This window comes from Antrostomus carolinensis, unplaced genomic scaffold, assembly GCF_000700745.2.
Source record: "Antrostomus carolinensis isolate BGI_N321 unplaced genomic scaffold, ASM70074v2 scaffold15711, whole genome shotgun sequence".
Taxonomy (NCBI): domain Eukaryota; kingdom Metazoa; phylum Chordata; class Aves; order Caprimulgiformes; family Caprimulgidae; genus Antrostomus; species Antrostomus carolinensis.
In genome coordinates, this window is record NW_010296440.1 from 4,829 (window position 1) to 23,171 (window position 18,343).

Consider the following 18,343-nt stretch of genomic DNA (forward strand, 5'->3'; position numbering starts at 1 on the left):
CCCTGGCTGGCATGGCTTTTTTGTCAGTAGAAGGAGAGCCCTGTAGATTATTAAATTTTGTGTGGATTTTTCAGTAACAATATAACTTGGTTGGTTTTCTCATTTTCAGTCATTTATTTTTAGAATTTAAAAATTTGCTACATAAAATCACTTTCAAAAACCTGACTCCTAAACAAACTAGTGATCAAAACATTAAAGAATGCCATATGGTTCCTACCAGTCTTGATGCTGTTATATTTCTGAAGAGTATATTCTGTGTTATTAATAATATTCAATGAAACACTCTCAGAGTGGGAAAATATTTACTGAAGTTACTGTGAAATATAATTTTCATAGCATTCTTACCCAAGATGTTCTAGTCAAAATACTGTGATTGTATCTTTTGGATTAATCCTTGTACACAATGGGTTAGAAGATGATGGATGCTGGGACAGATATTAGTTACATGGGGAAGAAGATGCAACAGCTCAAGCGTTTAAAGATTAGCCATATAACAATTTTTCATATACCCACTATTTATACAATGTTCAAAATTGAAGTCCCATTCTGATAGAAGAGGGAAACTAAATGTAAAAAGAATGAATACTAATTACTCTAAAAGCCTTTGGTATAATTTATATTAAATCAGATGGTTCAGAGCTCTTATGTAGGCATAAGGGATATGGCTGCATTGTTTAAATCAAGATAATTGCAATTCATACTTGCAAAGAAGTTGTCCTAATACCCAAGTGGTTAAAATGTGAGTTTTATCTTGTCATGTCATGGGGACAGGGGAGAAAATGTATTCTTCAGAATTCAATGCTGTAGAGCTCTGACACAGCTAGTAACCAAGTTGCTATTTTTGGTAGGACAGAGGAACGACACTGAAACCTCAGTTATGTCCCCTTGACATAGGTGGGTCCCTGCGCAAGTTCTGGAGTCTTTGTTGTCAAAGCAAGGGGAGGCATAAAGAAAATAAAAGCACAGATGATGCCTGATTTAATTTACTCATTAGAAGCACATGTTTTAGAGATATAGAAGCCAAAAATGAGCAAATGTACGAACAGCAAACCTGCAGTCCTTCCAACTGTCAGGTGGAAGTGGCTGACTGAACCGAAAATTGCAGGAGCTAACTAGACAGCTGCTGGTTTTTGGTTCATGTTGCTTTTGATGGTAGCAGGTAAGGGCAAGAAAATGTGTTTTCAAGTTTGACTGTTCTAACAACTTAATTAGGACTTTCTCTAGTCTCTTGACAGTTAATTTTTATTTATTTTTTTTGTTTTTTAAATCAGATTGTCCTTGAAGAAACTGGAGGAAAAAAGCAGTCTGTGTGTATGTACTGGCATCACTTTGATTAACTTCTGACCTTGAATACCTGAATATTTAAAGTTCCAAGATTTTTATGCAACCCTTTCTCCCTAAGTGAAATCAGAGATCCTTGTAGATAGTATCCCATAGAAATGACATTTAAAAGAGACACACACACACAAACCTTATGTGTGTTTGGGATTTTAATGATGGTATTTTTAGACTTCTCTATCCCTGAACTGTGTAAGGGTTAGGTTATTTTAATGGGCTGTTGTTTTTAGAAGTATCCACGGCTTGTTCTGTCAGCTGTTATGTGTATGTTGGATCAGTAAGAAACAATTAATTTATCATACATGTGAATGTTAGAGTCTCTTTTCTGTTATTAGCCTTGCATCAGTTTGCAAATCTGTTACCAGTACTTAAATAAATTCTGAATTATAATTAAATAATTTAAGGGTACTGGATAGATACATCAATGCCTGACTAATTTTAAAGGGATGATGCTGTGCTTTCAGTTGAGTTTTAAAAGACTGTGATTTCACTGGAGCTCTTCTAGTGGGAATAAAATGCAGACCTGCAAAAAAGTACTTCAGATTCCTAGAGAAGATACTCCTGATCATAAATTGAGTGCCCCTAGAGAAATTTGAGGTTCTTCTGAAATAAAATGTTCTTTTCAAATATTGGTCCTTGAGAAGGTTGCTGTATATTAGTAGCACTAGCCCAAACACCAAAGGGATGACAAAACCAAAACATGTTAAACTTTCAACTTTCTCATAATGAACATGAGCTGATCTTCCTAATTTACAGATATTAATATAGCAAAAAATAGTTGCCTGATAAAATGATTTTGAGCTGGTAGCCTGCTGGCAGAGCTTATTTTCATTACTTGAAAGGAAAGCTTCTGTCAGCTAGCCTAGCTGATTAGAATGGCTTGTTTTTAAATGTGAAAGCTGGTTGGTCAAATCAAAGTCTGAGTAGTGGTGAATTTCTTTTTAAGCATTGTCAGTTTTGCAGTCCTTTACCTTCTGCAAAGGATGAGCATGGGCAGCTGCAGTACAGTTATCTCCCAACCCACCTTTCTTCAGTTTCAGAATTTAAGTTGAAGACATCATTGTAGGGCCTGTAGTTATTTTCTGTCCCTGTATTTCTTTGCTCCCAGGTCTTTTATGCCTTTGAGGTTGTTATCCTAATCTTTAGGGTCCCTTGTTTTAATCACAAAGTCCCTTTCCAATTCCCACCTCTCTTCCCCTTGGTCTAGAAGCTCAGGCCTCTCAGCAATTTCTGCTGTGGTTGTGGACTGCTTAGAAAATCACATTTCAAGACAAGATTGAAGAATCTCTTGAAGGCCATCATGAGGCTTTGGCAATTAATTTGGTTTGATAATTAAAAAACCCCATATATATATATATATGTGGCTGTATTATTTAATTATTAAATCATGGCTATCCTTTGGTATAGTAGGGAATACTGGAAATAAAGCAGTTAGCCTTGGGGGGGAAGGCTACTTGAAAGAAAAGACTTGCAAATGCTAGCACTTAATTACTACAGTAACTTTGGATTATAAAATATTTTCTGTCCTAAACGTGAAATATGTTTATTGCACAATATTAAAGCTGCTGTTGGGAGAACTTTACAGAATTGTTAATAAAGCACATTTTTATTGATGCTACCATGTACCAGTAGTCTAGACAAATGGCCTTCCCATCCTGATACCGCATTTGTTGCTCAGGAATGTCACTTATAAAAAAGAAGCTGTCTTTGTCCTTGATGACTGGCATTGCAGGTCTGTTCCTATGTGGTACCTTAACCATGTTGTGTTTATTTGTTCACAGGGTAGCTCTAGTTCCTTGAGAGCGCACCAGATATTGGATGCCTGTGGTAAACCATGGCAGCTGATGATAAGGTTGCCATTCTAACTGATGATGAAGAAGAACAGAAGAGAAAGTATGTGCTTGCTGATCCTTTCAATGGCATTTCCAAGGATCAAGACTTGCCACCCCAGAATGAATCCCCTTCGACAGAGACAACCACTGTCCCAGATGAAGAGCTGGATTGGTTAGAGAAGCACTGCGTCAAAATAAACAACGATCTTCTGATCTCAAAGGTCTTTTATTTTTTCTTCTATTCTGCTTATGGCTCTCTCTACCCCTTGCTGCCTGTGTATTACAAGCAGCTAGGTATGTCACCCAGTCAGAGTGGACTTCTGGTGGGCATCAGATATTTTATTGAGTTTTGCAGTGCTCCCTTCTGGGGAGTGGTGGCAGATCGCTTCAAGAAAGGGAAGATCGTCCTCCTCTTTTCGCTTTTATGCTGGGTTTTGTTTAACCTGGGGATTGGATTTGTTAGACCAGCCACCTTAAGATGCGTTCCAAAGGGCCTTCCCCCAGCACATCCCACCAATGCAAGCAGCCTTTTAACAACAATTTCGCAAAATGCCTCAATGTCTTCTCTGCTAACCACAGTGAATACTGCATCCCCACAAGTTCGTGGGAAGAGAGACCTGCTCACTTCCAGTCCAGTCACTTTGGAAACAACAGGGACAGCTAATCCAGAAATAACATTCCCGTTACCTACACAGAGCAATGATGTGGAGTTTGTCTTGGAAAACAGTACCCATTTCATTCTGACAAACACCACCGCTAGCCCACTCTTACCAGGGAACATGACTCCCAGTACCACCCCAGCTGCCATCACCACAAAGCCGATGCCTTCTGACCAAGCTGTGCTCGTTTATGATCAACAAGAAGTAGAAGCCATCTTTCTACTCATTCTGCTGGTTGTCATAATAGGTGAATTTTTCAGTGCTTCCTCCGTTACTATTGTGGACACTGTAACGCTGCAGTACCTCGGCAAACACAGAGACCGCTATGGGTTGCAGCGTATGTGGGGGTCTCTGGGCTGGGGGCTGGCCATGCTCTCTGTGGGAATTGGCATTGACTACACCCATACAGAAGTTGTCATGGAAGGTCAAGGATGTAAAGCTCCTGAGTACAAGAACTACAGGATAGTTTTCATTGTTTTTGGTGTTCTGATGACGATGGCATTAATTGTGGCCACCCAGTTTCGATTTCATTATGCGCACTTCAAGCAAGACGAAAATAAGAGAAAAGAGGTAGAAATCTCACAGGTGGACAGAAATGCCTCCAATGAATCCTCCGATAACACTCCCACTAGTATGAGCCAGTCGCAGTCTTTCAGTTTTTGGGACCTAATAAAACTGCTGTGTAGTATCCAGTATGGCTCAGTGCTCTTCGTGGCGTGGTTCATGGGGTTTGGATATGGCTTTGTGTTCACCTTTCTTTACTGGCACTTGGAAGACCTGAATGGCACCACCACTCTCTTTGGAGTTTGTTCTGTGCTCAGTCACGTGTCTGAGCTGACTGCCTACTTCTTCAGCCACAAATTGATTGAATTGGTTGGTCATATCAGGTAAGATGTTAGCAATAATTGAAAAGCTATACAAAAAATGTTGAATTTCAGGACTTTGTGTTAGAAAGTGAAATTCAAGTTAATCCTTTTCACTGTGAGGGTGGTCAGACACTGGAACAGGTTGCCCAAGGAAGTTATGGATGCCCCCTCCCTGGAAGTGTTCAAGGCCAGGCTGGATGAGGCTTTGAGCAACCTGATCTAGTGGAAGGTGTCCCTGCTGATGGCAGAGGGGTTGGAACTAGATGATCTTTGAGGTCCCTTCCAATCCAAACCGTTCTATGATTTTAAAATTCTGAGTCCTGCTCAGTTATGTAGCTTGCCTGATGGAGTTTCTTATTATTATTTTAGGGGCTGGAAATGCTTCCTTTGCTCTTTAGTTGCGTGTTAGTATGTGCATTATGCCTGGCACTGTAGTTTTGCAGACAGTTCTAGAAGACATCTTAGTTCACTGACACGAAACTCTTACAGATCTTTACAAATCTCCACCCACTCAAGGATTGTCTGTTTTGACATATAAATACCATTAATTTTACAATTTTTTCCCTGATGAGTAGCAGCATTCTGAAAACCTGCTTTAGCCTGCTTCTCCTTGTGGGGCAGTTCTTTGGCCCCATAGTAGCCTGGAAAAGTGTCACTTGCATGCTGAGAGGGGAGGAGGATGAGATGAAGAAGCGAGGTGAGCACCTCCTGTATCCGTGCTGTCGTAATCGGACTCTGGGTGTTGGCAGAATGAGGTTGCAGCCTGGTAGTGTCACTTACTACTTCAGTTCCTTGCTTTCTTCTTTAGTTGCAGCTGCGTGTGTCAGCTACTGAAGTGAGATGGCTGTGCAGGGCTTCTCCTGTAGTGTTTTGCCTTGTGGAAGGGAAGCTCATTACTTCCAGCATGTTAGTATTGTTTTCCACTAAATTCACAATTGACTTCATTTCTGCATATTCTAAATCCCTTCACTACTCTTTAAAAACAACTTAGGGGAGGAGAGATGGCAGGAGAATCCGAGTTAATGAAGACGTAAAGATGTTTTTTTGTATTTACTCAGGTACTGTGTGTAACTGAGCACAGAGATCTGTGTGCTGTCAGCATCATGTCCTTTCCAAATGTCCTGTTTATAATCATACAGTCATTGAGTTGCAAGTATTTTTAAAATGTCTGCACTGTTCCTTTTGTGCATTCCGTACTGTGGTTTTGATCTTTGGTTTGTTTTGTTTTGCTTTTATTGGGATGAATTTTTTGATTCATTTGACCTCTACTGAAAATGTTTGAGATGCTTAGCATGGCAATTTGAGAGATTACTTAGAAGATGGGGTTTTTTCTTCCTTTAAACTGAGGAGGATCTCTTTACTTTGAGCCAGTCATTTAATCTCTAAATTTGACAATAATTAGTATGACAATATAAGACACCTTGCGTGCAAAGATTAGAGGAGGGATATGGTGATGGAGGAGTGGTGAGAACAGATCACAATCTTGATAGCTAAATGTAGCTTGGTTATGCTCTTTCAATGTATATTTTTATAGTACAAAATTCACGCTTTGCCTTCAACTAGAGGAAGAACGAAAAACAAAAGAATGGTAGGCTTGTGAAGAAGATGAAATAGAAGGAGCACTGGCCAGTAAAAAGATGATGTACAGGATGAACTCATCTTTTTTTTTTTTTCTTTGCACTTTTAAGCCCATGAAGCCAAGATTGGATCAAGATTAAGTTGTTTAAACACAAGCTCCTATTTACAATGAAACAACATTCTTTGTACCTACACCTGGGAAATGCACATTAGTCATATGTTAATGTTATCTAATACTTAACTTGTAATTAGTCATCACAGTTTGAGATGTCTCCTTCTGGTTGCCTTTCTTCTTGTACTTTTTGAATTTTGTATAATGCATGGTTTGTTCAAAGAGGAGGCGAAACTATTGCAGATGTTAGAAGGGCATTTTTTTAAATGTCTCCTCCAGCCACCATCTGAGAGATTACAGAGTAGATTTTCCTTTAAAAGTAAACTAAAGAGTTAAAAAGAAATAAGTTAATCAGAAAGTGTGGTGAAGGCCACAAGTTCTTTGAGAAGATGCTGTGATGGAAAAGCGTACAAAACTGGCTATCAAATATTTAGACACCGTTGTTGAGTGGTATCCTGTGTAGAAGCACTCCTAACTGCCATTTAGTTTACAAAGATGATGTTAATCTCTGAAAATAACCCCCTACTTTGAGGTTAAGCTTGAATGTGTTTGTCTGACCATAATTCCAGCATGTGAGTTTTTATAGGAAGCAGAGACTGGTAGTCATGGCTGTAAACAGCTTAGTCTCCTTAACATAAATATAGATTCAGTGCCTTAAATGTTTAACCTGTAAATTGAATATGGTGTCTCTGTGGATACTGCATATGGGGTTCATAAGGAACATCTGTTTACATTATCCATTTGGGTTTGATAAAGAGCCTAAGTGATTATTCTAAGTACATTTTTGAGAAGACTCTGCAAATACACAAAAGTTCTCCTGTGATGTACCCCTCTGAAAACATAATTATAGAAATCTTCATAAGGTGTAATCTAACTAAAACTCTGTACATATTCTAAAAAAATTAGAAGGTAGAACCTGACTAAATTGCTGCTCTTAAACTCTGAATCCAAATCTTTCCACAAGTGTAACATGGTGGGAAAGCACAGGTAGCTGAATGTGTTAGTGGTGATGGAAAAACTGAAGCAGGAGGAGACCTTTCCACATCTCTGGCTGGCTGTGATAGGGAACAGCTGAGGTGAGAAGTTGGTTCTTGGTGTACAGGCAACGTTTTTGCTAGGCAAAAGTGAAATTAGGCTGGCAAGAACTGTTCCTAAGCAGAGAGCTGGGCGCATCTGTACTGCTCGTGAGGAGGAACAAGTATACGGTGAGGTGATTGATTCCTTTGTATCCCCAAGAGTGTGCATCACCCTGGGCCTTACTAGTAGGGGAATGAAGCAAGGAGCCTGCAGACCTTTTATATTTGCTTAGCTTTTGTGGCAAATGTGTCCTGATACACATTAGAAATGCGATTGTACATAAGAATTACATTAAGTTGTGGCTTTGAAAGGAACTAAGTTTTTTGTTTGGAACAGTGGGAATAATTAAAGGGGGAGATGAAATTAATGATGCGTGACGCGAAGAACAAGTTTGTTATCTTTATTGTAGAATACTGAACTTTTTCATGGCTTCCCGTCTTGGGCTTGTGTTGCTGAAAGGCAGCTTAAACCACCTATCCATGGACCTTACATGTATCTGAAAGCAACACAGCATAGTCTGATGTGTGATTTGGGGGTGGGGAGAACTTCCTGCAAGCTTACCCAACTTGCTGAAAGTAAAATATATTGTCTTCTGTAAATCCGTGGTGTTGTGAAAAACACAGACCTGTCTTTATAACTTTGAATGTATTTTATCACCAACATGATGGAAACTCTGGTACTGGTATTTTAGCTGTCAATGTGTATATTCAGAGGCGTCAAATGTTAACAAGATGCCACATTTTTATGATTGCATCTCACTCTAGATTTTTTTGGTGGCTGTGTACCATTTAATTAAATCTCAGTGTGCTTTTGTAGAATAACAAATTAAAAAAATGCACAAAGAATGATGAACCCTTTCACAGTGTCTGTGCTTACACCTTAATTGTTTTACTTGTGCCAAACCAGGTGTCAACCGAGAAGTCATGTTTGGACAATAAATAATCCGTGTCCTGGAAAAAATTACTTTAAAGATTGCAATAGCATCTTTTTTTCAAGCTCAAAACCTGTTTTGAATTAAGTCTTTGTTTCCTAAGATCCATCTAAAAATAAGAGAAAGATAGGTGGATGAATAAGCACCCCAGATGTAAACTAAGCTAAATCTGAAAACTGGAAGGGAAAAGTTATCAGGTTAAATGTGCAAAGGGAAATGCACTGCAGAAATAGTCTTTGCACTTCATTGTTCAAAAACTGTTGTAAGAGCTTTTTTCCCTCTCCGTTCTGAGATGCAGCATCTGCTGCTTTTTAACAGGATGGTTAAGTTTTATCCTGAGGCATGTTTTCATAAACCATATTGCTTCTGTGGGATGTGTTTTTAGAGTAGTTCTGAGCAGTTTGCAGATACTGGGACTATAAACTTATATTAATTGGAGTAAAATTAATTCATCTAATACAAACCTGCACCAGGCTTACATTAAAATGGGAGAATGAATCTCTGAATGATTAGAAAATAAGATTACTTGGAAGGGATGTTGAATGTGCTTAGAAATAGGTTCTCTGAAATACAACCCTGTGTAGAGCATGGCATGAAACTACAAAGTTTAGGTAAAAGCTCAGTGGATCTGCTGTCCCTTTGAATTTTTTTTTTCCCCATTAGGAATTTGAAGAAAGCTTTAACTTAAGCCTCAGTTTGAATATATGTTTGAAGTGGACAAGAGGAGAGTTTATGTTTGGGTGCAGGACTTAAAGAATATATTTTGTGTTGAGCGAATGCTTTAGACTGGCAAACTGTACACATGCCAATGATTTCCAAAGCAGTAAGGTATATTATAACATACCAAAAAAGGAAAGTGCAGACTGCCTGATTTCTCTTCTCCTTATTTCCTTTAGAGTGCTTTATATTGGTCTTGCCTGTAATACAGCTCGATACATTTACATCTCGTATCTGGAAAACGCCTGGACTGTTCTTCCGATGGAAGTACTTCAAGGTAAGACAGTGCAGTAATGCCCCTCCACTATAACATCAGGTGCTTACATATATCTTGTTTTCAAGTCAACTGTGGCTAAGTAAAAATGTTATTTATCTATTTTTTTGACCTCAAATATCCCAGAATTCCCAGGTTCATAAAACATTACTGTTTATCTTGGGAAATATTTGACGTCAAAAGGGTGGGTTAGCATTTGATTGTGCACAGTTCTCTGTTTATTCAAACAGAACTGTGCGAGACTAACACACCCTTTAACTAAACAAAGAGACAGAAGCACGAGCTGGGTACACACCTACTGTAAATCCTGTTTGGTGGTAAATGTGAACTTCATTAAATGTGAAAGGTCACAGTTCTTGAAAGGATGCAGTAAAAAAAACCCAACACACACACAAAAAAAAACAACCCAAAACCCCCCATAGTCTGGGTCATTCTGTCTCTGTTGAATATTTTGTAGTTTTTCAGTGGTATTGTTCAATCAATACCTTTAGACTGTAGAATTTTCTTTTTTTCATAGCTGGGGAGGAATTTCTTTCAATAGCTTTGTGCTCATAGAGCTTCTTTAAGACACTTGCCCTTTAAATAATTTAATTAGAAGGACAAAGATGTGATCTATGAAAAGTAATTTGAGCCCCGTTTTCAAGTTGTATTGTCAAAGAAGTCTGTAAGACTTTCATTGCAATGTTAAAGTATAAATTGTTTTATTTTAAATTTTGTGACATTCTTTAGGGCCTTTGTTGTGGGTACCACTTGTCAAAACCAGTACAATACTCCACATATTATACTTAGAAGTTTTATTCTTCAGTGGGTACCACTTGTCAAAACCAGTACAATAGTACTAAAAAAATTTTCCACATATTATACTTAGAAGTTTTATTCTTCTATGTGCAACGTAACTTGAATTTGCACTCACATTTTTATTATATTTACAGAAACCTTTGTAAGGTAGATTTTAACTTGAGTTATAAAATGCCATTGGAGACAACTGTGTCAATCTCTACACAGATGTAGAAAGAAATGTGTTTATGTCCTGACTCCTTCCCTCCCTGCTAACAAAAAGAGGTTTTGTATTAAAATTGCCAGAACGGCAAGCTTCTGAATTTTGTTATTAAAAAACCCCTGAACCACAACTATTGCATTGCTACTTCATTCGTACCAAGTGTTAAATATGAAAATATTGCAAAGAACCTGAAGAATGTATATATTTCATACTCTTGCCTGCTTAAACATCTAGGGGGAACAACCAACGAATACAAAGTTTTGGATATTACTTTCTAGGTAATCCTGTTTCAAAGACACTTCAACTCAAAATTTAGGAAAAAAAACTTGTGTCTCAACAATACAGCCGTAAGTTTGTGCCCAGAAGCATCCTATAGTCATGGCTGAGAAAAAAGTTTCTTTTACGTTGAATCTCTTTTTTTATTCTGCTGAAATTTCAATATGAATTGCTTAATACGTAGTTTTACAGCGAGGCTCTGAGGGAGCCGTTTTGTATGTTTTTTGAGTGGTGTAATCTTGAGTAATCGAGATTTAAAGAAAAAACTAAGGACCTTCAGTAATAAATAATACTTCCCCATAAATTTATCTGCCAGACTTTCTCCATATCTAGACACTGCTGAGTCATGTACACTTGGGTTAATCTTGCTATTTGCAGTTATTTATAGTCAGCAAATGAGAAAGTTCAAACCAAACCAAACACACACACATACACTCCTCTCCCCCCCAAAAGCCTCTTTGTGTTCTACGTGCACTTTTCAGCCTGCATCTGACATGGTTTATTAGTGTCTGTGCAGTCCATAGCTGCACTGTACGTGTGTCTAATTACTGCCACTACAGTAGTTATCTTCCAGTAACCTCATTCAGTGTTGTGGAATGGGAGACCAAGTTTTATCTTTTTAGAAGTACTGTTGACTTCCCCCCCCCTCTTTTTTTTTCTTTTCCCCTCCTTGCTCTTACCACTTTTAACCTCTTCCTGATTCATTATTTCTTTTGCAGCAGTTGCCAAATCCTGTAACTTTGGGCTCTGCCTTCTTTCCTACGCATCCACTGAATCTCTCCATAGGGATAAGAGGTGACACCTTAATGAAATTTGGTGAGGTGGAAGCTCTTTTTTTTTTTTTTTTAAGAGAGTTTGTTGGCAGAGGGAGGTAAGAGTTGTAGCTGCTTTGCATATGTAAGGTTAGGAGTATTTAAAAACAAAAAAAGAGTAGATTGTGCAGAACACATGGGTACTGTGTGGGCCACATGGCTGCGTCAAGTTGATAGGTCTTTTAAATCCCTTGGTGAAGTCCTTGTTATAATTGTACATAACTTTTTCCAGGAAGCTGTCAAATTCTGTGTAAATTCTAGTTCCATCAGCTGGAGAGGTTTTAAAGTCAACAGTTTCAGCTGACCTTTGTAAATAATTTATTTTTCTTTTTAATACATTTCTGCAATGCAAGAAGGACTATCCCCATGTGCTGCGCTGAAGGGCATGGAGAGATTTCTGGAAGATGTTTCTGCAATCTGCATCTATTGATTGTAATAAGAACCATGCCGTGTTTCAGTTGCTGTCTGAAACTGGGGTGGGGAGGACTCTTTAAGTGGGTTGCACTCTGAAAGGAGCAAATGAGGAGATTTAAACTCACTTCTTAATTTAGAGTTTTGACCTTATAATGCTGTATTGACCTGCACGTGCAATGTCTGAAAGTAAGAGCTTAGACTGAATCTTTAATAACTGAAAATTTCAAGGCATCCTCATAGGCAAATGTGTATATTGTGTATATATGTCATCAGTCTGCAAACACACAAGCAATCTTGTTCATTTTGCACTTAACAGATTAAATTTGGATATGCTAGTTAGCTGCAACTTATTGTTCCAAAGCAATGATCCCAATTCTCTGGTAACAGCTATGCTAGCTCACCAATTTGTGTAACAGCAATTTTCTAAATTACAAAACTATATTGATAACCTCAAACTTTCCTATTTTCACTTGGCAGTTACCCAACAAATGCCAAAACAAGTACTATTCTAAGAAGTGACTCCTACTGATGCTGCAGCAACACCATTATGTCTAGAGAGCGAAAAAGCTTGAGTCTAACTGGCGATAATTAGGATATATCTCTCTTTAAATAAATTTGATTCCCCAAATCTTCAGCTCTTGGTTTATATATAAATTGCCCTAAGTTTGCTAAACATTATTATTCTAAGCATAACACTGGGGTTATTACACTTATTGGAACAGTAGTCCAGATGATGAAATGGTGGTTAATGATTTTAGCAAATAAAGTCACAATATATATTTTGCAAACAGTTTATTTTTAAAAAAATTGTGGTTGGCAGTTATTCAGACCAGACTTCTTATAAAAGTTGTAAAAACTGTTCCAAATAGTTACTGTTGTGTTAATAATTACAATAAAAATCACATTAGTAATGTACACATACTAAAAAAATTTTAAAAGTCCTTGTTCATTTAAAGGCAAGTGAAATAAGCTGGTTTAAAGGTATGGATTTGTTTTCAGAGGAACTGGAAACACTGTGTTCTGTCTGGATTGCCTAGTAAAGGTGAACACATTCAAGAACCTGTTGGTTAAGTTATGGCCTTTTGTTTTCAAACAAATACAGTGGTGTTGTGCTTCACGGTTCAGATAATTTCTGATGTGTTTTTGATTTGCCTGGCTTTAAAACTTGACTTACTCTTTAACAGCTGATAAAACGGAATGTTTTACATTAATTGATATCCTTTCTAAAACAAAAACCACGTGATGTATATTATATCAGCTTTGCCTTTTTATTGGGACTATTCTTGGTTGCTAGTTTCAATGCATACATAGTTCTGCATTTTGAAAAAGTAGATATTCAGTCAGTTTTAAAACTCTGAGCTTTTCAGATGGAAAATCTGTGTGTTTTAATGCCTTAAACTGTAAATGGCAAGGTAAGAAGATGATGTACCATTACCAAAACCAGCTCTGCAATGTATAAACATGGCCCCTTTCCAAAACCAAGACTTGAGAAGTTTCTATGTAGATCTGTAATTAAATTGAACTGTACAACCTCGTGGACATCTAACATGTCTGTACCTGAACTGTATCAGTTCTGTACAGTGCCATTTATCATTTTACAGCTAAGCAAAATCCAAGTTATTCTATCAGTACGTTACAAAATCATGCGTTTACTTGCTCTTATGAATCTTCAGCCTAAGTGCCTAAGTAATTATTGAGTGGCCAACTGTTCATTAGTAAGTCAAGTGTAGAAGACAAACATGTTGACTGAATCATCAGTTGTGCTGACATTTTTTTAAAACCAAGGCAGTAGAGCTTAGGCATTGGTAAGCTGTGATGACTATTTTTAATACCACTCAAATAAGAAAAAAATATTCCCACTCAATCTGAAGGTGGCAAAATAGTTCAGGCTTATTTAATGTGGGATGAGCTGCAAAACTGTTTTGTTTTTCCAACTTCTGTGCAACCCTGCCTTTTCCTGTCCTGTCCTTCCCCACTCCACAAAAACCCCCCACCAAGCAGGTGCTCAAAGGCGAGGGCTCCACCTGCAGCCTGTTTCTGCACGCCGGTGGTCATTCTCCTTGCTGTCCTCCTGCGGTAGGAAAAGATGTTCATAACCCTGAATCTACAAGGCACTTGCCAGATAGAGACTTCCAGAATCTCTGTTAGGGAGCTGGGGCTGTCATGGATACGTGGCCGTTGTTTATAGCAGTGAGGACCTCAGTCCCGGGATCTGGAGTGGGTGACACTGGAGGCGGCAGCAGCGTGCGGCAGTGCCTACGCAGGATGCAGTCATAGCAGGAGGAAGGGCGTGCTGACTCTGCCTCCAAACAGCAGGCGTGAAAATCGGCATCTTTGGTCTGCCCTGAGGAGCCTGTGTGTTTTTTCCATCCAGACCGTTCAGCGCTAAATGCGGAGCGTGTTGGTGTTGAGTTCAGGAAGAGTTTGCTTGGAGGCGGTTGGTTTTTGGGGAGAGTGAGAAGGGCAGGAGGGGATTAATTCTTGCCTCTGAAATTACATTGATATCTCTGATATTGCTTGGATTTTGTGACCTTTGCACTGCCTTCATTGTGGCAGTAAGGAGACTGCTGAGAGGCATCAATGCTTTAATTCCCTGCAGCTTATGAAAGCAGAACCGTATTTCAGATGCCCTGGGACAAGAAATCTGGCAGAGAGGCGTTTCAGGCACTTGATTTTATCTTCCCTGGGACTGTGTCTCAAGAAGAGAAGTGAGGTCATCTTAGAGGGAGAAAGAGCTATTGACAGACTCTGGAGCAGAAGGAGTCGTCATGTCTCCCTGTGGCCTGGCTGCCAGTATCACATTACCAAAAGCTGGTTTGTACTTCCCAGGCATTTGCCAGTGAAGGGATGTTGTTGTTTTTCTCCAACGCATGCTCCAGCTGATGAGTGCAGTTGCTCTGATGTTGTGTTAGTATGCCCTGGACCCTGTACTCTTCACAATGTCTCATCTCTCTAGGTGTCACACATGCGGCTATATGGGCAGCTTGTATATCGTACCTTAGCGCAGCAGTGCCTCCGGAGCTGAGAACGTCAGCCCAGGGAATCCTGCAAGGTCTCCACTTGGGTCTGGGCAGAGGATGCGGGGCTATGGTTGGAGGGGTTCTGGTCAATTACTTCGGTAAGCAAAAAGTGTATTGAAGATTTTTATTTTATGTATTGAAGTTCTGGTTTTCCTGAACTACCAGCTTTAAACTTATTTATGCTTAAGGTATTGGTATGTTTTAAAGAGTAATACACTTTGTATAAATCATGGAATCATAGAACTGCTCAGGCTGGGAGGGACATCAGGAGATCTCCAGTCCAGGCCCCTGATCAAAGCAAGGTCAGCACTGAATTTGGACCAGGTTGCTTATGGCTTTGTCCTGTCAGCGTTTCAGATTGGTTAAATATGCTATGCCTAGATATTTTTAGTACTGTGTGAGCAAATCTCCAACCTGATCTATAAGTAAGATGAATTAATCCTTTGTGAGAGAACAGGTTGATAGTATGCAGCCTCTTGATGAACAAATGAGAATCTAATTACTTGGTTGAAAATCCTTTGCAAAGCCTGTTGAAGAAGTGTTGGAGGAGGAAAATGTAATGAAACAAGCTAATAAGAGTCTGCATGGGACAGTATATACTCAAGGAGTGCATAATGCTGACTCGTTTTATCAAGTAGATCCTCAATTTAGAAAAAAATTACATCTCATTACAGGTCCTGCTGCCACATTCAGAGGAATAGGAATGGCTTGTTTAGTGATTCTTCTTCTGTTTGCACTGATCCAGTGGCTGTTGGTTCGTGATGAAGAAGAAGGTAAATATTCATGTCACTGAGATACTGCAAAGTTAGAGTTAGTGATTAAAAGGTATCTCAGAAGCTGCTCCCTGCAGCTTTAATTTTGTATGTTTGGTGTCTTTACTCAGATTTTGACAAAACGGTTTGTTTTCTAGTGAGAAGCTTTTTCCTGAGCAATGTTAGAAATGGAAGTGGTGTGATGATGCTGTAAGAAGGGCAGCATTGAGCTCTAGGATATCAACAGAAGGAAAGCATAACATATTTTACTACCTGTATGTCTTCTCAGTCCCAGGAGTCCCTTAGGTTAGTCTTAAGAGCTATAGTGAGTCATTTCAGTTGCATCAGTTCTTTAAGGTCACTTTGACCACTGCTTTGCTCTCATATTCTACCAATGCAAGCCACTTCTGCCAGAAATTGGAGAGATTGCTTCAGAGGACACAGACATTTATAGCTGCCTCAGTTCTGTTCTGGCACCTGAGAAATCTCCCCTCAGGTGGAACTTGAACTTCTTAATCTCCACTTTTATTAATATAAAGGCTAACTAAAAATTAAATACTTTGTACAAAGTTAAGGGTTTAGCATAAGTACAGTTCTTACAAAGACAAAAAAACTGTGTCAAATTCTGAAAAGGCATGAATTTTTGAGCTGCTTTTTATCCAAATGTTACTTTCCACTATAAGCTTTGGGTATGAAATGAAAGTTAGTTTTCTTTAGCTGGAATATTAAATTAATTGTCCTTGACTAGTTATCAAGTTGCCTGTACTGAAGTGTTCAAATATTTATTTTGGTAGATTTTTCTTCACCTCTGTTCATATAATAGTGGCAAAACATGGAAAGGTGAAAAGGATATTTTCTGCTTCAGTTTCCCATCAGCTTTTGGTGAATTACATGTGAACCTACGAAATAATAGTTTGGTCTTAGTGGCTTTATTCTATTTAGTTTGTTTCAGTCTTTGGTTTTCATTTAATACACAGTACCCATCTTCAGAGTGTGTATCTTAATTTTAAGCATAGCAGTAATTAGGTTGCTTTCAACAAGACCAGTTGGATGAGTAAAACTAAGCATGTGGTCAAATGTGTGCAGGATTAGTCTCTTAATTTCTTCATCACTAGAGAACATCCAGCCATTGCTTAAAATATCCAATACTATCTAAGAGTCTGCAAACAAAATAGGATTTTACAATTTTGAAAAAAAAAAACCCAAAAAACCAATCTTTTTAATTGGTAAAATACTTCTACTCAGGAAAAAATATTTTCTCAAAATTTACAGTATGTGTTATTTATAGATTCACAGGCGACATACAGCTATTACTTCAAATACCCAACAGTTTCTAACAGTCGGTTTAATTACTTTTTGTATATACATACTCTGGCTTGTCAAGATTCTAAGGCACATTGTGTTGCATCATTACAGTCATTTTATGGGTGACATTTCAAGACAGCTATGAAAACTATTTCAGATTATGAAAAGACCTTAGATGTAAAGATCTGTTGGGAGGATTTCTTTTTTCACCTGAAACTCTGCAACAGATATTTTGTCTCTTCCAGTGTGTCACTAACCTTGTTCTTTTCTCACTAACTGTGTAACTTCATTTCAGTTACTATGGAGGGATGGTTTGTTTCTTAAATAAAATGATGTGGATGAAAAAGAAGGTGAAGACATAGAACAACTTAATTTAAATCATATCAGTAGTTTAGAAACTTTAAGATCAGAAATAGCTGTTCTGATGATGTAGGCCGTGGGACTTCACCAAATAGTTCCTGTTTGAAGCCAGCGTTTAGTTTTGAGTACAAGTGAGTTGTAAGATGCAGGCTTGATGCAGAGAAATAAGTTTGCTACAGGTCTACAAGACTTACTTTCAGTTTGCATGTAACATGAAAATGACTTAAATTTCCATGTAACATGAAAATAGGTTATTTCTAATAGCTAGCTGGGAACAAATGAACCACTTCATACTCATTTGCCCCTCCTGTTTATGCAGCCATCTTAAAATGCCTCACTGCAGTTGCAGAACAGCCTTGCTTGTAAGGACAACATCCACGTCGTGTTTTCCTGACTAGATTGTGGCGTGTCTCACTCCTGGCTGTGCCAGTGTTCTGCTTGCAGTACAGTGATAACCATGTTATGAAAGCAAGAAACACTTTGTGTTCATTGTTTGCTTCACTTTTTTTTTTTTTTTTAAGCTTGTTGGCTTTTGCCAGTGACTATTTTGTTTTAAACTTCAGAAAAGACAATGCTGGCAGAAAGGATCCCAGTGCCTTCCAGTCCTGTTCCCATAGCAACTATTGACCTTGTACAACAGCAATCAGAAGATATCATGCCTCGCACTGAGCCCAGACTCCCTCTAAAGAAAACTAAACACCAAGAAGAGCAAGAGGATGTGAACAAGCCTGCCTGGGGCATCAGCTCTTCTCCTTGGGTCACCTTAGCTTATGCTGTCTACCAGATAAAAGAGATGGTTAAACTATCCAAAACCAACCCAACTCCAGAGAATCAGCCTTTGCAGGTAATCTTCTAATGTACAGAGGAAGTTCTTAAGTATTTGTTAGATGCTTGAAGACCTTTATGGCTATGTAAATCTGTTAGTACCTGGCAGGTATTCTCTGTCAGCTTGAAGTTGTGACACGGTAGTTGAGATACTGCATGCAATAGAGTTGTTTTCTATGTATAGTACAGCAGGAA

At 38.5% G+C, this 18,343-nt stretch overlaps 1 protein-coding gene across 1 annotated transcript in view; it reads left to right on the forward strand.

Annotated features, from left to right (window-relative positions):
- Positions 1 to 3,172: 3,172 nt before the first annotated feature.
- The window catches only part of MFSD6 (major facilitator superfamily domain containing 6), a 17,827-nt gene continuing 2,656 nt past the window's right edge, over positions 3,173 to 18,343 (forward strand). Inside the window, exons 1-5 of the mRNA XM_010178302.2 lie at positions 3,173 to 4,716; positions 9,290 to 9,387; positions 14,843 to 15,004; positions 15,581 to 15,679; positions 17,887 to 18,167. Coding sequence (XP_010176604.1) covers positions 3,173 to 4,716; positions 9,290 to 9,387; positions 14,843 to 15,004; positions 15,581 to 15,679; positions 17,887 to 18,167 — 2,184 coding nt within the window. The remainder of the gene's footprint in view (positions 4,717 to 9,289; positions 9,388 to 14,842; positions 15,005 to 15,580; positions 15,680 to 17,886; positions 18,168 to 18,343) is intronic.